Source organism: Sturnira hondurensis, unplaced genomic scaffold, assembly GCF_014824575.4.
Source record: "Sturnira hondurensis isolate 20B ecotype Veracruz unplaced genomic scaffold, ASM1482457v3 Scaffold0010128, whole genome shotgun sequence".
Lineage (NCBI taxonomy): Eukaryota > Metazoa > Chordata > Mammalia > Chiroptera > Phyllostomidae > Sturnira > Sturnira hondurensis.
The window spans coordinates 33571795-33594119 of record NW_028082759.1 but is presented as its reverse complement, the minus strand read 5'-3'; the positions used below and the strand labels follow the sequence as shown (position 1 = coordinate 33594119).

Genomic DNA, 22325 nt, shown 5'->3' with positions numbered 1-22325 from the left:
AAAATGATTAGCCTTTGGATTATGAACATTGCTGTACTCCCCAAATTATGTGTACATATAGGTGCCAATTAGGCAGACAGTCTTTTTTCAAACTTGGTTGGAGTGAAATCTGAATTGATTTCTTTTGTATTGGATTCTGTGCATAAACCCAGAAAATAACAAATATACTGGCTGAAATAAACTATGAAAGTGCATTAGAGAAAATGCAATTTGTAATTAATTATGATATGATTCAAATCATGGGAGCATCCATGTGGCTAAAGTATAGAAGTTCTCTCAGAGGCAGTGATGTGCTGTGTACACTATAGGTTTTACGGGTTCATATAATTTCTAGTAATACAGTAGACCAACAACCTCAGGAAAATCTATGCTTCACTTAGAAGATATACATTTTTATTGTTATAATCTCTATCTGTATAGTACCTCATTGTTTATAAAATACTTTTATGTGTATTCTTAATTAATCTTCATATACTTGTGAAATACACAGAGCAAACATTGTTGTTTTCATAGATAAAGAAATTAAAGCACAGTGTTAAGTTTTTTCTTCCAAGTTACTGAACCTGGTCTAGGAGCTTTTGATGTTTTTAATCTCATACATCTTTTTACTGTTCATAGAACCTAGCCTGTACCTTGACATAAATTAGATTCTCAGTAAATGTTTATAGATTTCATGAAAGATGGAACTTAGGCTACAAGTATCTGTAGATTGAAGATTTACATTTATATAAAGGAAAATTAGGTGAAAAAGGAATCCATGAACTTGTTTCCATGGGTATTTTGTTCTAGGAAGTGAAAAGGAGTACTGGGATTCTGTAATTTGTGGCTGCTTTTCACAGCCATGTTTGTACTTGGCTTCAAAGTCTTTGTCCTCACTACGCCCTCAATCTGGACTGGTCTTTTTTTCTCTTCTTGTGTGGTTGGTTTATCCTTGTCATTAAGATCTTAGCTTCACTGACACCTCCCAGAGGTCTTTCTGGACTACCTAATCAAAATTGCCCCTTTTACTCATTTTTCATGTCCTACTTTAATGATCTGCAATGCAGTGGTATCTTCCTTATTATATATTTAGTTTTTCTCTTCTTCCTCCTTTCCTCTGCCACACTTCCAATGAGAATGTAAATTCCACAAGAGAGGGACTTTGTCTTCTTTACTGCCATAGCTCCAGTGCTTAGCACTGTGCCTGACATACAGTTTGTTTTTTTAATTAAACAAGTACCTAATTTTACATAAGTGTTATAAAATGCACTTTGTTCATTTTATACAGTATTAAAATTTGTTGAATGCTCTTTTTCTTTTAAAATTACACACTTTCATTTTATAGGACTGATAATTCTATCAAAAACCATTGGAATTCTACTATGCGAAGAAAAGTGGAACAGGAGGGCTACTTACAAGATGGAATAAAATCTTCATCTAAGCTTCAACACAAACCTTGTGCAACAATGGACCACTTACAAACCCAGAATCAGTTTTACATACCTGTTCAGGCACATATTTTTAATCTTTATTATTTCTAAAATTTCTTAAGTTGCTATGTGGGAAGGTGTTTGGTTTCTTTTTTTTTTAAAAATATTTTATTTATTTATCTTTAGAGGGGAAGGGAAGGAGAGAAGGAGAGAAACATCAATGTATGGTTGCCCTTTGTGCATCCCCTGCTGGGAGTTGGCCTGCAGGGAACCGGCCTGCAACCCAGGCATGTGCCCTGACTGGGAATCGAACCGCGATCGTGTGGTTCGCAGGCCCATGCTCAATCCACTGAGCTACACCAGCCAGGTGGTGTTTGGTTTCTTAATAGGATAAATAAAACATATATTTAGGGGAATAGACATTTGAATTTCCAAGCTAAAAAAAACATTCCATAACTGCTGTTAAATAATTGGAGGTTTATCTTTACTCATTTTGATAAATATTTTGGGAACAAACTCATTAAAATATTTCCTTTTATCAATATATGTAATTTTTACATATAAAAATTTAGTATGTACCTTTCCTAATAATATCATTCTTTGAATCTTCATTTATAATTCAAAACTAGTAATTTCTCTGCTTTAACATCCATTGTAATTTTTAGAAAATTTTTGTAATTGTAGTATTCCTTATCCCTAAGATGTGTGTATATATAAAATGGTTTAAAGGAAAGAACATAGTAAAATGTCATTCAAGCCATCATTTTGGTGCATGTGGTAAATAACTGGTTCTTTGATGGTATTGAATGTTTTCTCACTACTAACCACCCAATTGAGTGACTTCAGTCTTCATTTAAAAATGCTCGTTAGAGTAGAGATTACCCAAGTCCATGGGCAGCTCTGTTTTCTGTACAGTGCATTTTCCTACCTCTAAGCAATTGGTTTAGTAGGAATTTTCATAAGGTTTGTTTTACATTTCCCTCTCTAGCTATCGGTCATGCTGCTGTGCATGTTGAGCAATTTGTGGTTCTTGACACAATGTAAAAATTAAGTCAGAACTTAATAGGACCTACCAAAAGACAAAATTTGGCTAAGTGTTAAAAATTTATGCTTAGAAAAAAATTATGCTTAGTATGCCTCAGAATTGATTTTATTCCATCAAATGGACATTTTAAAGACATAATTTTAAAAGAAAGTAATGACATCCTAATTTACAAATAGGAAGACATATGAAGACATTATAGTTATCTGCTGATACTCAATACTTGCAGGGGTGTCCAACCTGTAGCCTGTGGGCTGCATGCGGCCCGGGATGGTTATGAATGTGGCCCAACACAAAATCATAATCTTTTTTGCTCATCAATTTTGTTAAGTGTTTGTGTATTTAATGTGTGGCCCAAGACAAGTTTTTTTTCAGGGTGGCCAGAGATGCCAAAAGGTTGGACACCCCTGCCAGATTTTTATTGTATATTTCATTACCTTTTTCTTTAGTGTCCTAGGTTTCAGCAGCATAAACTGAAACCTATCTTAGAAAGGTTATTTAAATTTAATTTTTTAACTCAATAATTTAAAAAAATTATTTGGGGTCAAGGGGTTGCTTAACAGTCTTAAAACTATATTAGAAAGATAAGAATTGTTCTTTAAGAATTGTTTCCCTTATGTTTAATAATTCTTGAAAGATGTGTATATTCATAGTTCAACTCATTTAAAATACTAAAAAGATAATTCTAATTTTTACTTGGAAGAAAAATATGGATTGATTTAAAATACTGCCACAGACTTTAATGAAAAATGTGAAAGATATATTTCTAATCCATTAGAGTTATCAAATTGATTGATAACTGATTCTAATCAAGTATTATGAAAATTAAGTTTAATATTAGAAGTTATATAAAATGGTTCTGCTTTAGTGATTTAGGTAATCCATTGTGGGAAATATACTCTATCATATTTATATTTATTATATTTTAAGGTTTTAAAAATACCTTATCATATTTCTTTCCACCACCACACACTAAATTTACATGCAACTTCAAAATTCTTATTACAGATGCTTTAGAAAAGAAGCAGAATAATTCTTAGTCTATTGTCAGAGCATTAAAAAGTACATGAGTAATTCTGATATTTATCTAAGCAAGTAACATAAGAAACCTTTATTTTCATATCTTTTTACCCAGAGGTTGCCATGGGATGGTGGTAGGAGTAGGAGATTTGAACGTTGAAAAATTTGCTTTAGTCCTATCTCTGTGAGTGTTTCATAAGGACTAATCCCTTAGTCCTTATAATAGGAATAAAATTACTTTGTCTTCCCCAGGAAATACAGTAATCCTAATAGCAGATTTAAAAGTACTTGGTGGGTATTGTTGTTAGTAGAGTAATTGGCTGATGAATCTAGGCCAGGCAATTCTCACGTTCCATCTAGAAGATAGATCTTTCCTGTGTTAAGACTTTTAATCAGACCCTGAGAACAGAGATGTACTTAGTAGATAAGAAACTATTGTTGGTATGAAAATTTAAAGTTAACAAAAATATGTTCTGACTTTTTAATATTCATATTTTATCAAGAGTTTTTGTGCTTTGTCTCAGATTTTAAAATGTTATATGTACAATATTAATGATATAATTACTTTTAGATTCCAGCCTATCAGTATGTGTCACCTGAAGGCAATTGTATAGAACATGTTCAGACTTCTGCCTTTATTCAGGTAACTCTTTTATTTATAATAAAACAAAGGAAACCATTTCAAACATTTTTGAAAGTCTAATAGTGCCTGTTTCCTCATGTATAAAACTAGGACAAAAACAATACTATCTGTCCCATTTACTTTGTGTATGATAACATTAAAGTAGAAAGTTTGTTAAGTGGGTTTGAGAAATATACACTGCAAATGTAAAGTGGAAGACACCACCAGTAAGGTGGTTCTTTTATTTTCCAACTTAATGCATTCAGGTTGTGAATGGATATAGTTTTGCTAAATTAGTTAAGAATATGTACTAAAATTTAATAAATTGAAACATACTCCAGACACAAATTTTTAAACTGATACAGATAATGCAGTATACATTTTTATATATGTATTATCCCCGTTTTTTTTTCATTCTATTGTAAGTATTTACTATCACCTCTTTAGATTCCAGAGGTATTATGATTTTGGATATTTGGGATTTAATAGTATTAAGCTTTAGAAAAAATAGATTTATATTGTGTAGAAGAAAATAAAAATTAGAATACTAATAATAAAGTAATTATGTAAGTAGCCTATTTTTTATTTAACTTACTTTAGCAACCCTTTGTTGATGAAGATCCTGATAAGGAGAAAAAAATAAAGGAACTTGAGTTGCTTCTTATGTCAGCTGAGAGTGAAGTTAGAAGAAAGCGAGTTCCAGCGGTAAGAAATTAGGTTAAGTGTTTAGATTTTATTTTAGAATCTTTTATGTGCTTTTATAGTTTTCCTTAGCATTGACTTTCATATGTCAGCAACTGGAAAGAATATTCATTATGACTTAAGATTTTTATGTGGATGTTGTATTTTTGTTACCAGGTGTGAAAATTATTGTCTAAGATTTGGTTGCTGAGAACAACTAGTAGTGTTAAATTAGGATAAATGGCAGTCATTCTAGCAAAATTAAACAGGCTATTCTAGATGGATTAAGAGGAAAAAAATTTGTACTTAAGAGAAGTTTTAAAAATTTAATATCCTGAGACTTTTTACATTTAAGAAAGGGTTTTTCCTTGGTTTGGGGCTGAATGAGGTAGGGAAACGAATATAGAATTACTAACCTAAGATCTTGAAATAGTATTATTAGGTAGTAGGTGATATCTTTATACCATTTAAAAGAGTATTAATAAAAATGACATTCATTCATTGTAATAGACAAGATATATTCCATAGGTAGAGTGGTTTTTGTTTTGAAACTATAAAAATCATGGGCAAATAGGAAGACCTGAAGAGTACTTACTTTACTTCTTTCTTATTTTGTTGTTTATTTTATTAAATATATTTTATTGATTGTGCTATTACAGTTGTCCCATTTTTTTCCCCTTTATTCCCCTCTGCCTTGTAACACTCCTCCCACCATCATTCCCCCCTTTAGTTCATGTCCATGGGTTGTACATATAAGTTCTTTGGCTTCTTCATTCCCCATGCTATTCTTAACCTCTCTCTTTCTATTTTGTACCTACCATTTATGTTTCTTATTCCCTTTACCCCATTCTCCTCCCTCCCCTTCCCTGCTGATAACTTAGGTAACAGTCTCCTTTTCTTTTGCTGCTTTTAAGATTTTCTCCTTATCTCTAATCTTGGGTAATATAATTATGGTGTGCCTTACTGTGTGCTTCCTTGGGTCTAACTTCTTTGGGACTCTCTGAGTTTCCTTGGACTTCCTAGAAGTTTCTTTCCTTTGCCAGAGTAGGGAAGTTCTCCTTCATTATGTTTTCAATCTCTTGCTCTTCCTCTTCTTCTAGCACCTCTATGAATCAGTCGTTGGAACATTTAAAGTTGTCCCAGATGTTCCTAAGCCTCTCCTCATTTTTTTGGAATTCTTGTTTCTTCATTCTGTTCTAGTTGAATGTTTATTTCTTCTTTCTGCTCCAAACTGTTGATTTGAGTCCCAGTTCCTTCTCTTCACTGTTGGTTCCCTGTACATTTCCCTTTATTTCACTTTTCATAGCCTTCACTTTTTCCTCTGTTGTGCGACCATACTCAGCCATTTCTGTGACCATCCTAATTACCAGTGTTTTGAACTCTGCGTCTGATAGGTTGGCTGTCTCTTCATTGTTTAGTTGTATTTTTTCTGGAGTTTGATCTGTTCTTTTATGTGGGCCATATATTTTTGGTCTTTGTGCACCTGCTACATAGTAAGGGGAGGAGCCTTAGTTATTCACCAGGGTTGGGCAATCCATGTCGCTGTATTGTGGCACTGCCTGTGGGGGAGGGGCCCAAGAGGGAACAATGCTGCTTGTTCAACTCTCTGCAGGCTTTCAGTCACTGTCTGCTACACACAAGCAAATTGGACCCTTCTGGTACTGATACCAGTTGGGTGGGTTTGTGTATGTTCTAGGACCCTGTGGGTTTCTCTAATAAACTCTCCTGTGAGGCTGGGAGTTACTTCTGCCTCATCTCCCACAGGTATTTTCAGTCAGAGGTTTTGAGTATTTATTTCCCCACATTGCAACCCTGTATTGCATGGTTTGTCTCACTCCACAGTTGTTCTTCCCAGTTTATCCACATGCAAATATGGGACTGCCTGTAGCTGCTGCCTTGCCCAGTCTGCCAGCTGCCAGCTTGCATGCCCTGGTCCTCCAGCCACCACCTTGCTGTACATCTTCTCAGCCCAAGCTGCTTGTCTCTGCTCCTCCTACAAGTCTGGATGAATGTTTCTTCTTTAACTCCTTTGTTGTTGGACTTTCATATAGTTTGATTTTCTGGCAGTTCTAGTTATTTTATGTTTTTAAATTATTGTTCTTATTTTGGTTGTGCAAGGAGATAAAGTCTATCTACCTATGCCTCCGTCTTGGCCCTACTTTTTTTCTTTCTTTTTTTATTGTTGTTCAAATACAGTTGTCTTCATTTTCCTGCCACCACTTTCCCCCACCTCTCCCACCCCCACCTCTCACCCTCCATCCTTCCCCTCTTTGGCTTTGCCCATGGGTTCTTTTATATGTTCCTTGACGACTTTTCCCCTTCTTTCCCCTGTTATCTCTCTTCCCTCTCCCCTCTGGTTACTGTCAGTTTGCTCTTAATTTCCATGTCTCTGGTTATATTTTGCTTGCTTGTTTGCTTTGTTGATTAGGTTCCATTCATAGGTGAAATCATATGGCATTTTTCTTTCACCACCTGGCTGATTTCACTTAGCATAATGTTCTCCAGTTCCATCCATCCTGTCATGAAGGGTAGGAGCTCCTTCTTTCTTTCTGCTGCATAGAATTCCATTGTGTATATGTACCAGTTTTTTGAGCCACTCATTTACTGATGGGCACCTAGGTTCCTTCCAGCTCTTGGCTATTGTAAATTGTGCTGCTATGAACATTGGGGTGCATAAATTCTTTTGAATTATTGTTTCATGATTCTTAGGGTATAATCCCAGTAGTGGAATTACTGGATCAAAAGGCAGATCCACTTTTAGTTTTTTGAGGAAATTCCACACTGTTTTCCATAGTGGCTGCACCAGTCTGCATTCCTACCAACAGTGCACTAGGGTTCCCTTTTCTCTGCATCCTCTCCAACATTTGTTTGTTGATTTGTTTATGATGGTCATTCTGACCAGTGTGAAATGGTACCTCATTGTGGTTTTAATTTGCATCTCTGACAGCTAGTGATGTTGAGCATCTTTTCATATGTCTCTGGGCCCTATGCATGTCCTCCTTGGAGCAGTGTGTGTTCAGGTACTTTGCCCATTTTTTAATTGGATTGTTTGTCTTCCTGGAGTGGAATCCTGTGAGTTCTTTATATATTCTGGAGGTCAAATCCTTGTCTGATATATCATTGGCAAATGTATTTTCATATACAGTTGGTTCCCTTTTCATTTTGCTACTGTTTTCTTTAGCCATGGAGAAGCTTTTTATTTTGATGAAGTCTTGTTTGTTTATTCTTTCCTCTATGTTCCTTGCTCTAAGGGACATATCAGCGAAAATATTGATGTATAGAATATCTGAGATTTCCCTCCCTATGTCCTCCTCTGGGACTTTTATGGTGTTGCAACTTATATTTAACTTTTATCTATCTTGAGTTTATTTTTGTGTATGGTGTAAGTTGGTGGTTGAGTTTCATTTTTTGCATATGGCTGTCCAGATCTCCCAACACCATTTGTTGGAGAGGCTATTTTTACTCCATTTTATGCTTCTGCCCCCTTTGTTGAATATTAATTGACCATAGAAACTTGGGTTTATTTCTGGGCTCTATATTCTGTTCCATTGATCTATGTGTCTGTTCTTATGCCAGTACTAGACTGTTTTGATTACAGTGGCCTTGTAATATAGTTCAGTGTCAGATATGGCGATCCCTCCTACTTTGTTCTTCTTTCTAAAAATTACTGTAGCTCTTTGGGGTTGTTCATGGTTCCATATTAATTTTTGAAATGTTTGTTCTATATTTGTGAAGTGTGTTATTGGTATTTTCATAGGGATTGTGTTGAATCTATAAATTGCTTGGGTAGTATGGACAGTTTGATGATGTTAATTCTCCCAGTCCATGAACACATATGCTTCCATTTATTTGTATCCTCCTTAATTTCTTTCTTCAGTGTTGTATAGTTCTCTGAGTACAGATCTTTTATTTCCTTGGTTAGGTTTATTCCTAGGTACTTTATTTTTCTTGTTGCTATAGCAAATGGGACTTTTTTTCCTAATATCTGTTCCTGATATTTCATTGTCGGTGTACAAAAATGCCTTTGATTATTTTTCAGGTTGTAGCCTATCATTTTTAACCTACCAGGAAAATATAGCTAGCTAAAAGAATTGACATTTTGCATTAAAAAGGGGAAAGAGTATTTTTAAAAAGAATTTTCTATCGGAAATCCACTCTCATAAAGATCTGTTCTTTAAAAAAAGATTTAATTTATTTTTAGATAAAATGGAAGGGAAGGAGAAAGAGAAACATCAGTGTGTGGTTGTCTCTTGCACAACCCCCACCAGGGACCTGGCCCACAACCCAGACATGTGCCCTGACTGGGAATCAACACCAGTGACCCTTTGGTTCGTAGGCTGGCACTTAATCCACTGAGCCACACCAGCCAGGGCCAAGATCTGGTTTATAAGGTGATTGGAAATTCCTGATTCTAGAGGAAAGTTGCTACACCTAGCAAAATAGACTCCATACACATATAAAGTACTCATTTTTGAGAATTATGTGATAATAATGACTACTGTTTTACTGAATATGCATTGTAGATGTGTTGTATGAACTTTTGGTAATCCTTATATTAATTCTGTGAAGTAGGTGGTTTATTGTTAGGGATTTGGATTCAGGTGTGTATGATTGTAGATCTATGGTTTTCCCACTAGTGGGTCCAGAGATCTCCCTTTATAAATCTTTTTCCTAGCTGCAAACTCAATTGAAATGAATGTGGTTTAAAAGTGCTCTTCATAAACCCTATGCTAATGAAATAAGATTGCTTTGCTGTCTTATATTTTTAAGGAAACTTTAAAACAGGTGGGACTTATAACAGTGTTGGAAACTTGGTTTTTTTTTACCTTACTTAACTTGGAACTTAACATTTTTGTGACTCTAGCACATTCTAGCAATTTTTATTTTTAATAGTAATAGATACCATTTATTGAGTGCTTCCTGTGGACTGGGCTAATGTTTTCTTTAATATATAGTAGTTACTAACCACATTTGATTTTAGATAAGGTTTAAAAATTCAACTCCTCAGTTGTAGCCACATTTTGGCTGCTTCTGTGGTTATAATGGCTTCCTTACTGAGCAGCTTCAGATGTAAAACCTTTTTGTCACATCAGAAAGTTTTACTGGACATGCAGTACACTTTACATATTGTGTTTCTTTTTCTTTTTTTCCCAATGTGTGTTATAATTAACATAGAGCACTGTGTAAGTTTAAGATGTATAGCATAATGATTTGACTTACATGTGACATGAAATGATTACCACTTAGTTTAGTTAACATCTATCATTTCATATAGCTGCAAAAAAAAAGAAAAAGAAAAAAATTTTTTCTTTGTGGTAAGTTCTCTTAGGATCTACTCTCTTAGCAGCTTGCAAATTACATATTCTTTTAAAATTATGGCTCTTCCTGGTCTCTTCTCTTGTTTTTTATTATGAGACACTAGGAAACTAGGATCAAAAGATAAGTATGTTGCCCAGTGTACATCACTAGCAAGAGAAAGAAAAATGACGCAGCCCCTGACCTCAAAGGATGTACTCTAATGGGAACATGGACAGGGAACAGGACTTATTTTGATAAAATAAGTCACAAAGTTTTATGGGAGCACATAAGAGAGGTGCCTAAGTGAGAGTTAGGTAGTCAGGGAAGGATTCCTGGAAGAAATTCTATTTGAGCACAGTCTTGAAAGATAGGCAATGATTATACATTAGCAAAGTAAGTGAACCAGGTCATTATTATACACGGAACAGGTGAAAGTATAGTCCGATGGAATGCTTACCAGTGTTTGAACTTTATCTTAAATGAGGAATAGGAGTTTCCCTGGTCAGTAGGTTGGACTGTATTCTATAGATAAAGGGAGCAGCAGTATGTGCAAAGGCACTTCAAGGTAAAAAAATAACTTATTGGGGAATCTCAAGTACTATAGTTGAGTATTTCCTGGGAGGAAGATGTGTCAAAAGATGAAGTTTGAAAGGTAGAGGCCATATTCTACAAGTTTTAACTTTATGTTATGTGTGCATGCTTGTATTATCTCACCATGATTTTATAAATTTTAGAACAAATTTAGTTAGAAAAAATAAACAGCCAAGATATGAAATTTAATGAAAAAACTTATATCGATTTTGAAAAAAGACAGAATATTTGCTATGATATTTTTAGTTGTAAAGTATGATATAGAAAAAAACCTCTTACTTAAAATATAAACTTTCTGCTTAGGTTCAGAATGATAAATAATATTCAAATTTCTTTTGTGCTTTTAGCAGCCTGGAAACTTCTCTAGCTGGTCTGGTAGTTTCCTCATGGATGACAGCACGTCCAATACTCTAAACAGCCTGGAGGAGCACACTAGTGAGTTTTACAGTATGGATGAGCATCACACTCTGACTGCTCAGCAGAATTCACCCACAAAGTTCCTGGCCGTAGAGGCAAATGCTGTGCTGTCCTCGCTACAGACCATCCCAGAATTTGCAGAGACTCTAGAACTTATTGAATCTGTAAGTTTGAAATTGTGAGGTTATCAAAAGCTCAGTTTTAGTTACATGGCTTCATGTTTAGAAACTCAGTTTAATGGACACTGACCAGTTTTATGTTAAGCATTACTTTGTATGCCATGCTTAATTTCTCTCATAGTTTGCAGTGATTTCTGGAAAAAATATATGTCTTTCTCAAGAATGTACCTTGTCTAGAATTTTTAGTATTTACCATTTTATTCTTTGTTATACAAGTTTTACAAATATGTTAGAGATAGTTGGGAACCAGAGAAAACTGTAAGGAAGAAAATTAAAATCTTTAATAAATCAAGAGTTTATAATTTGAGGTATTTCTTTTCAGGCTATGTTATATATATATATAAAATATACATATTCATATATTTTCAAAGCCCAATATATACTTACATTATGTGGATTTTTTTTCTCCACATATCATGAGCATGTCTCTGTTTTCTTAACTGTCTTTTTAAACTTGAATTTTAATGGCTTCATAGTATTCTATCATATGACTGTAACAAAATTTATTTACCCAAATGTATTCTTATTGTTGGTAATGGTGTCCAGTTTTTCAGTATTACAAATTGCAGAATGTATTACATAAAGCTTCATGTAAAATCATGGCTATGTCCTTAGGTTCAATTGAATTTCTGGATCAAAGTATATGACCATCGACCATTTTGAAGATGTCCCATACACATTACCAGATGATTATGTCGAATTTGATAGCATTTTTCTCATGTGGAATAGAGTGTAAGGTTTTATGACCATTTGAACTCTTTGATAATAGCAAAATAATTTGCTCTTTTTACTTAAAGTATGTGGACAGTAAGCTTCAGCTACTAAATTAGATGGAATATTGTTTTGGGATATTCCAAATTGGAGTCATAGTAAAATCATAATCTGTTCCTCACAAATGGCCTTGTTAAAAAAAAATGAACAAGGAAAGGAAAACCTGTTTCTATTGATAAAGATGAGTAGTTAATTAACTGTGCAAATCATCCCAAGTTCAAGATCAGATTTAAGTAGGTTACAGCATTAACTTTAAGAATTTAATGTATTGCAGGATCCTGTAGCATGGAGCGATGTTACCAGTTTTGATCTTACTGATGCTGCTGCTTCTCCTGTCAAGTCCACTCCAGTTAAACTAATGCGAATTCAACACAATGAAGGTGCCATGACTCCTGTTAAACTAATGCGAATTCAGCACAATGAAGGTGCCATGGAATGTCAGTTTAATGTCAGCCTGGTTCTTGAAGAGAAAAAAAACAGTTGTAATGGTGCAGAAAGTGAGGCTGCTCCTTTAACATCCCCAAACGTGGTCAAGTTCAGTACTCCACCAACCATTCTCAGAAAGAAGAGAAGAACACGAGTGGGCCAGTCCCCCAGCAGTGAACTTAGCGATGGCTCATTCAGTGATGGCAGTAATACAGCATTAAAACACACACCGGTGAAAACACTACCATTTTCTCCTTCACAGGTAGTAGTCTTTCTATTTATCCTTCCAAATATTGATGAGCTATATTAAATTATATCTTTAATATCCTTGCTAGCAATTCATTGCTTTGATATCATATAAAAATGGATAATGTACTTAAAATGTATACACGAGCATGCTAAGCTCTGATAAATCAGAAGGTATCCCACAAAATGTAGTAGTGGCATTAGAGTGCCTTACACTTTTTAGAGCTAAAAGAGATTTTTAGATATGTAGTTCCACATCTTTAATGAGACTCATTAGGAAATAGGCCCAGAAAGGTAAAATGTTTTGTCCAAATTATCTAATGGCAGAGCTGAGCTTGATATCAATATTTTGACTGACTGTTCAACAGATATCAGGTATGTATATCCATGTAACTGCTCACTGTAAGAATTTCATGTGTCAGGTTTTTCTACGGATATCAAGAACTACCTGCTTTTTCCTATAGTTATGTTCCTGAGCAGCAGATATTTATATTAAGGCAAACTGTACCTCTCTTTTTAAATGAATACTATATTCTAGGCTGTGTGCTAAATACTTTTATTATAACATCTCAGTTAATCCTCTTTCAAAAACCTTAGGAGGTAAATGGAATGAAATTCAGAAGTTGAGCAAGTTGTCCTGGCAGAGGTTAAGAAGTTTTATGGGAGTAGGAAGTTTAATGGTCAAATAAACTTGGAGAGTGCTGAGATATTATTGGAGGTGTTCAGATGTTGGGAATATGAGGAAGATCTGGCAGAACACAATCACTGTTTTCTGAAAACTGTGCCTTCCTCGCCCTTCAGGAGGTGCCATTTATATAGACAGCAATGTGAATACTATGACACCCACCCCCACCCTACCCTTCAAAGTTATGAAGCTCCTAGAGGAAGGGGGAATGGGCTTGAGCACACTAACAATTTTCTATGTATAGAGCTTTACACACTCGCAATTTTTGTTGAAGTGTGAAATCCAAGGCTGAGAAGGTGAGGCATGATTCTAAAGACCTTATATCTAATGGCAAAGAGCTTGGATTTTATCCTGTAATTGATGGGCATCGCTGCAGGGTTTTAAGAGGGTTTGACTGCTAATCTTAGGGGTAAGTATATTGCAAACATTAGGAACTAAAAATGATAGAGCTAGAATTAATTTCAGTTATAAATAGCTTTACAGCAATTTCCACTTTTTCTTACCATTGCTTCTAATCTATTGGCTTCAAAAATAAATTAGTAATTCAAAATTGCATGTGAGTTAAGATCCAATGAGTAAAGCCTGTCATTTGGAAATGGACTATGTGATACCAATTTTGGCTGCTCAGAGGTTCTGAGCTGTGTTGTAAATAAGCAGATTTGCCAGACAGCTGTATTTTTGTCAGCGAAGCATTATTCTGAATTCAAAATATTCTCATAGGAAAGGACACTTAAGATCATTTACTAATAAACTAATAAAACTTTTTGCATTTATACTGTTGTACAAATCTGTTACATTTAACACGGCAGCTATTTATGGTTTCTAGATTCCTATTTGATAATATACTGTCTTAAAAATTCTGTGCTGTTTTGTAACTTTTGAATATGTGTTAAATTACTATTTCTTGAGTGTCTGTTACGTGCTACACAGTGTTCTAATTGCTGGGAAGGCGGTAATGAACAAAACAAAGGTCCTGCCCTCCTGGAGCTTCATTTTCATGGAGTGGAGTGTAAATGTGGTATTATTGGCGATCTTTTTCTAAGAGAGATTAGGAAATAATTTGAAAATATTGTCGGTTTAATAGTTATGCAGAGATATTCATGTTGTAGAAATTGTCTTTAAACTCTCTTCTGTTTTTAGTTTTTCAACACATGCTCTGGAAATGAACAAGTTAATATAGAAAATCCTTCATTTACATCAACTCCTATTTGTGGGCAGAAAGTTCTCATTACAACTCCTCTTCATAAGGAAACAACTCCCAAAGATCAAAAGGAGAATGTAGGGTAAGTAGGTATTAAATATTTGTGTCAAAAAAACCCCAAGAAACACAATTTCAAGAGTAGATTTTTACTTTTTTGTCCATTTATGCATATACCCTAATCCCTATCCATATGGGACTCAGAATTGAAAACAAAATTATAACCTTATGTTTTATCTGCAGGAGACCGAAAAACAGTTAAATGTATTTGTTAAACCTTTCAACTCAAGCAAAACATTTTTACTGCTTTTTTCTACATGAGTTCTATTTTCTGTATTAAGATCATTGAAATACAGTCAATTAGTTATAGACTTTAATCATATCTACAAAATACTTCCACAGGGGGGGAAAAAGATCATTGATTAAAATAAGAATTAGCTTAAGCAGTGTACTTTACAGTCATCCTGTAATGTTTAAATAAAGCATGTATTATGCAGTTGCCTTTATTAATTCCTATGAAGTCAAATTTTGACTGTAACACAGATATCTAAATAATTGAATAGGTTTAGAACACCTACAATTAGAAGATCTATATTGGGTACCACACCGAGAACTCCTACTCCTTTTAAGAATGCGCTTGCTGCTCAGGAGAAAAAATATGGACCCCTTAAAATTGTGGTATGTGTATTCTTTTTATTTTTAAGAATTTTCCTAATTTAATAAAAACACAAATTTTTATTTTTATCTTTGACTTTTAATATTTTAAAAATGATATTTATTGAAACTGATAAAAATTTAACCTCTTGCCCTGGCTGGTGTAGCTCAGTGGATTGAGCACAGGCCTGCGAACCACAAGATCGCGGTTCGATTTGCAGTCAGGGCACATGCCTGGGTTGCAGGCTGGTTGCCAGCAGGGGACTCACTAGAGGCAACCATACATTGATATTTCTTTCCTTCTTTCCTTTTCTCTCTTTCCTTTTCCCTTCCCCTCTAAAGATAAATAAATAAAATCTTTAAAAAAATTTAATCTCTTGATTTATAAGTTTGAATTTGTGTTCATCTTTTTACTTGACTTGTAAATAAACCTTTGCTTGCCTTGTAAATAAACCTTTGCTTGTTTTGAATTTTTACTTTACATTATATCATCTAGAGAAGGCAAATCGACTGTCAGCAGAGCTCTTTTCTTAACACTAAAGCCAACCTTTTAGTAGTTTCAGTAGTGGTTACCTGTAATAGAATAAAAAAATTTTAATATTTTGATATACATAAGCACTTTCCTAATAATATTTTCTAACTGATTGATCGAGATCTCATTAAGGCTCAGTTTCTGCTTCTGTTCAATGGCGATCATAAAACACATCCAAGGGGGTTATTGGTGAAGATCAAAGAGATAATAGAAATGAATCTAGTGAGGCTAAATTTCAAGTACAATGGTATGTGCTATACTAATTGCTGCTATTAAAAAAATTAATAATAGTGCTAGCAATAGTAGTTTATGAATAGAGATGGGAAGTGTTATCTGTGCTTTCACTTACGTATGTGAAGAAAGTGCTGCACCATTTGTTCAGTGCTTGCAATGTGCAGTATAATTTTTGCCATAAAACTGGTTAGTTGATTAACTGTATCAAAGGGACTGGGAGAAAATTAAACTACTAATGAAAAAATACAAAAGATGGGTTTCTGTATATGGGGAGAAAAAGGAGTTGTTACAAAGGCCTTTTTTAAATCTTTTAAAAACCAATTTAGTCACAGCCACTTGCCTTCTTGGAAGAAGATATTCGGGAAGTTTTAAAAGAAGAAACTGGAACAGACATATTCCTCAAAGAGGAAGATGAACCTGCTTATAAGAGCTGCAAACAAGAGGTGATCTTTTAGTATTATTTGTCATTAATAAAAGCCGTATCATGTCCAAGTGACTTTGCCATAATGTTTTCATTGTAATTTATTCATTCCAGCCTACTGCTTCTGTGAAGAAAGTCAGAAAATCACTAGTCTTAGATAATTGGGAAAAAGAAGAACCAGGTACTCCACTATTGACTGACGACCTTTTAGACACACAGGTTTGTAAAGCATTTTTTTTAAAATGGTGGTTTTAAGTCCTAGTGGTTTTTGTTTCTTACTCAATATGTGGTCAATTCATTAGAGATTTATATAAAGTTCCTTTAGTATTATTCTACCTAATTCAGAAAGAAGCTATTAATGATAAGGAATATTTTATTTGCTTCCTTGCTTTTCATATGTTTTTTGTTTTGAGAGGAGTTGGGTCTCTTATGTATGATGTCATAAAATGATAGTTCTTAAAACTTTAAATTTCAGTATTTATCTTTGGTTCATTTCTGAAATATTTAATTTTACCACATTATTAGAAATTTCATTGGAGTCAAAAGCTTTCTTGGAGGGAAATGAGCCAGGCTTCCACTACCAGTTACTCATCAGTCTCTCTATTTGTCTCTGTTTTTGAATTAGCTATTTTACTTTCCTCTTTCTTTTTTCTCTCTTAGTCAGAAAATATATTTACAACATCCTTATTAATGATACCATTATTGGAAATACATGATAATAGGTGCAACTTGACTCCTGAAAAACAAGATATAAATTCAACCAACAAAACATATACACTTAATAAAAAGAAACCAAACCCTAACACTCCTAAAGTTGTCACATTGGAAAAGAATCTTCAGGTATGAATTTATAAATTTCTTTTAGTGATTTTTGTTGTTTATTCAATTATCACTTTGGACTTACTAATCACAAATTATGCTTTTTCTTTTTAAATTTGTTACTGACTATAACAGTAACTAAACATTCATTATTATCTTGCTACTCAAACTAGATTTGGGTTTTGAGTGACTCATTCATCAGGGCACATATAAACTAAATGATAGGAGCTGTAGCCAGAAACTCTTCTGGTGATTTCCAAGGCACTATTTCATTTTATTTTTATTTTTTCTTATTTTATTTATTTTTGTTTATTTATTTATTTATTTAGAATGGAACTTATTGGGGTGACATTGGTTAATAAAATGATATAGGTTTCAGGTGTACAGTTCTATAGTATATCACCTGTGTATTGCATTCTGTGTTCACCACCTCAGGTCAAGTCTTCCATCACCATTTATCTCACCTTTATCCTCTTCTGTTTCTCCTGACCTCCTTTCCCTGTAGTAATCACATACTGATGTCTGTGTCTATGGTTGTTTTTTTTTTGCTTAACCCCCTCACCTTTTTCATCCAGCCATCCCCTCTGATAGCTGTCATTGTGCACTCTATCTGTGAGTCTGTCACTGTTTTGCTTGTTAAGTTAGTTTGTTCATTAGATTCCACATAATGACTGAAATCATATGGTATTTGTCTTTCTCTGACTGGCTTATTTCACTTAGCATAATACTCTCTAGGTCCATCCATGCAGTCACAAAGGGTAAGATTTCCTTCTTCTTTTATGGCTGAGTAATATTATATTGTATAAATATACCACAGCTTTTTAATCCACTCACTTAGTGATGGGCACTTGGGCTGCTTCCAAATTTTGGCTATTGTAAATAGTGCTGCTATGAACATAGGGGTGCATATTATTTCATTTTTAAACTAAAGATATCGAAATACCTTTCTGGCACCTCTTCTCTTATAACAAATAAGTATTGCCGTAATTGCTGTCTTGGAAGGGTAGGTGGTTAGAAGCAGTCTGTGCTTGATTTTGTTAGTATAATGGTTTCCAGGGAAGTTTTTGGCTTAAAAAGTTGTAAAACAAAGCTTTTTTAAAATTTCCATTGCTATGCAGCCCTTATGCAGCAGCAAATGAAAGCTGGAAAAATTTTACCATGTTATCTGAAGAATTCAACCCAAAGAATTTGAAAGATTTTTACTGTGTTATCTGAAGAACTCAACCCATTGAGGAGGAAGTTTTCTTTACACCCACAATTACTGTAGCACTAGCATTTCTTGAAAACATCTTTGGCAATCAAATATGGCCACCTCACCTCTGTTTTGAGCCACTGGTCTTCAAAGGGCCTTGTAGCATATTCTCTTAATCCATTTAGAATTATTTGATTTCCAAGTGTTCAACACATCTTTTCAGGAAAATTTATTACATAGCAGGTCATACCTATAATGTAGTAACCCTTATAAGGGCAGAAAAATGAATCAATGTAAACTTGACTTTGTGCTATGACTATATTTCCTAATTTGCAAGACTTAAAGCCTTCTTAGCTCATTTTTTGACATTACATCTTCTCAATCTTTTGTTAAAGTTTGAAGCAATAAAGACTGACATTCTTTCCATGATTTGATTTGGGGGTGGGGAGGGAGTTGTAGGGACAAAACTTTTAAACTGCCCCCACAGGCTTATAAGCAATATAGAAAGCTAAAACAATGACCTTAAATATTTAAGTTTGTGTTTTTTAAAATTGTGACTTAATAGTCACCACTTTATCTTTTTAGACTTTTATTTATTTATTTTTAGAGAGGGTAAAGGCAGGAGGAAGAGGGGGAGAGAAACTTCAGTGTGTGAGAGAAACATCATTCAGTTGCCTTGGTTCCCTTATGCCCCAACCAGGGATCCGACCCACAACCTAGGCATGTGCCCTGGCTGGGAATTGAACCAACAACCTTTAGGTTTGCAGGACAATGCTTACCCAACCAAGCTATGCCAGTCAGGGCTCAGTATGTATTTTTAAAACATAACATTTAAAAAGAATCACAATGTCATTATCCAAACATTTTTAATAATAACTACTTATCAAATACCCAATCAATTAAAATAATTGACTTTTAAATGTTTAGTTGTGAAGTAGTATAGATAATTAAGTACCTTAGTAATTTTGATATTTCTTTCCTAGTCAACTTGTGAATGGGAAACAGTGGTTTATGGGAAGACAGAAGACCAACTTATCATGACTGAACAAGCGAGAAGATATTTGAGCACTTACACAGCCAGCAGCAGCACTTCAAGAGCTCTCATACTGTAATTGTTATTAAAAGTGATGAAGTGCCCCGCTCCCTTATAATATTCTGTACTAAATTAGGTTACAATGAAATTTTTGTCAATTAATTGTTTTTAAGGTTTTATTACATCCCTAAAATGGTTTGCATCTTTTTTTCATACTTAGTGGGCAGAAAGTAAGGGGTAGGCAATTTCATAGTTTATTTTTTAAGAGGTGAAATTTTTAAAAATTGTTTTTAAAAAGCAAGATGAAAAATTACATTGGAATGTTTGTGGACAATTTAAAAGTAAATTCTCACACATTTTCTTCAAAAGATATATGTTGCTATTCTCTTAATGCTGCAGTTTTGTTATAGATAGGTGTATGTGTGATCTCCAAAGTTAGTCTACGTATGGGAAGCACACACGGTTTTATGAAGTACCTTTGCCTGCGTGCTGATTTGCTTAGGCTGCCATTGACAAAGAAACACAATGGAAAGGAAGTTAAAGGAAAGATAGAAAGTTGCACTACTAATTTTTGGTGTTTTTCAAAAACAATAAAACTAACTACAGTGTTAAATGTATTTATTTGAGCATAGTACTAAAAACAAAAAGCATGGAAAAAGGGTATTTTCCTTTGTAAAGAGTCAGTATTTTCTTTGTAAATCTCAGAAGAGCTGGGAGTTTGTTGAATGTATTGTACAGTATGTAGGAGCAGAAAAACTTTGTAAATTGGAAAGAAGTCTGTTTTTATAATTTATTTTCATTTTTAAAGCTTAAATGTAGATATTTATACCTAGACAGGGTGTCTAGAAGCCAATGTTGTTTCCTGTTGTTACAGCTGACATATTAAAGAACAATTTTGACTTTTAAGTGTGAAACAGTAGTAAGTTATAGCTGCAAAATACACAATATCTATACTGTATGTCACATCTACCTAAATATTGCACTATGCCCTTTAAATCATGTTGGTTATAAAGTAGCTCTAAAATATGTACTAAATAATAATTTAATATTTTCTTTTTAAATTATATGGGGGGTTATATAAATTAATCTGGTGATTTGTATATGTGTTTGAAATTTTTGCATTTTGTTTAAAAAATAATATGGTACTTTGGTCCCTAAAAACAGTCTGCACTTAGAAGTTTATTATATTTACTCAATGTTTCAGAAGTAGAGAACATTATTTTTTTATTTATAAAAATACTCTGTCCTTTTATAAAATTTGTATTCCTGTACAGGTTACAACAGTTGCTTCAGTTGCCTGTTTTAGGTGTTTGCACTTACTTTATTTCTTCGTGAAAGAATGTCTTTATTTGCTTTTGTGTAGAGATTTTATGGTATTTTTTTGAGATATATAAAGGTGTGCTGTCAACTTAAACACTGACAGGTAAATAGAATTGTACACTGTAGTTTTAATTTTTATTTATGATTGACACACTCTCTCCCTCTCCACCCCTGAAGTATGCTGCTATAGACAATAGCAGAGTTGGCTTGCTGCTATGAGAGAAGGAAAGAGCGACCACCACTTGCACTGTGTGAAAAGAGAAAACGCAAATGATGGCACATTCTCAAGTTAACTTAGTGGAGTCAACCATTACCAGGCAGATCCTTGCAAATACCAAAATACTATACCTTAAGACAAGAACAGCCTAAGATTTTCTGATGTCTTTATGTTAATAGAAAAGGAAATACTAAGTATTTTAATGCCTAGCTCTTGAACAGTAGACCTAATAGGGTTTTAAGCTATTTACATCCACCAGCTTGTTTTTGCATATTAGATGTGGTGAGAAGTGAAAAAAGTGTCTGCTACTAAGATTATGCCTTGTTGATAACAAATAGATGAACCAATTGGAATCTTCTTAGCATGTTTGTTAAGTATTGTTGATTGCTTCTTAATTAGTGAACTTCTCACAGAAATTTCACTTTGTACAACCAATGATTGTAACAAAATCATACTGGATTATTTCAATTTCAGTTGCCTTGAACTAATGGCACATAATGGTTTGTTTTTTGTTTTCTGGGTTTTTTTTTAGTTTTTTTAAAATTTATGTAGCCCTTATCTGGTTTGAATGTACATAGCTGGTTTGTATGTACATAGTGTCCAATCACCAAAGTATAAAATATCTTGGGAGAACTATATTTTTTAAAGCACAATTTTTCTTGAGCATGAAATTATCCCAAAAGTAATATATTGCACAGAAGCCTGGGACTATTGGATATAGTACCTATTTGGGTTGGTATTGGTTGAATCCTTCAGTTAACTGGTTTGTTGCTTTTTGTAAGAACTTTTTAAATCTTAAGCATGTCAGGCATCTTCAGTAGCCTTTATCCTGTTGTGTTAATTTGGATTTCTTTCAGTATGTTATAAAAATGCCAGACATACATATAGCAGCCATACTTGCATGGAAACTGAGTACACGTATATAGTACTGTATTTTGTTGTAAGGTTTTCACATTAATACAACAATTACCCTGACTAAATTGAGTTTCTTGATGTATGCAAAAACTTTCCATTGTAAGAGAATCTTGCTTACAGTTTTAACTCTTAACATCTAAAATAAAGCATCTGTGTACAAGCTGACTTGGCATTGCTCATTTCACTTTGGTTTTATGTTTTATGATATTTATGGACCTTCAGGACCTAACCCAAGATTCTGTTCTTAGATTCTTCTTCTTTAGGACTCTCTTCACAGGTGATTTTATCTGTTAACACAACTTGACTTGTTAGACTTTGCTCTTGAACCTCATTCTGAGCCTTATTTTCAACTGCCTTTAGATATTTCTGTATGATTCTTCTGTCAGCATCTTAAATCTATCAT

At 33.9% G+C, this 22325-nt stretch overlaps 1 protein-coding gene across 4 annotated transcripts in view; it reads left to right on the top strand.

The window, feature by feature from the left end:
• The window catches only part of MYBL1 (MYB proto-oncogene like 1), a 39301-nt gene extending 17214 nt beyond the window's left edge, over positions 1-22087 (top strand). The window contains exons 6-16 of one of the 4 annotated variants that reach the window (XM_037058656.1): positions 1325-1490; positions 4043-4114; positions 4694-4798; positions 11014-11244; positions 12305-12718; positions 14528-14670; positions 15149-15263; positions 16332-16448; positions 16541-16645; positions 17087-17266; positions 19421-22087. In XM_037058656.1, the coding sequence (XP_036914551.1) occupies positions 1325-1490; positions 4043-4114; positions 4694-4798; positions 11014-11244; positions 12305-12718; positions 14528-14670; positions 15149-15263; positions 16332-16448; positions 16541-16645; positions 17087-17266; positions 19421-19549 (1777 nt within the window). In that variant the 3' untranslated portion in view covers positions 19550-22087. Of the gene's footprint in view, positions 1-1324; positions 1491-4042; positions 4115-4693; positions 4799-11010; positions 11245-12304; positions 12719-14527; positions 14671-15148; positions 15264-16331; positions 16449-16540; positions 16646-17086; positions 17267-19420 lie in introns of all 4 variants that reach the window. The other 3 variants (XM_037058655.1, XM_037058659.1, XM_037058658.1) reach the window with 3 other exon arrangements.
• Positions 22088-22325: the final 238 nt, after the last annotated feature.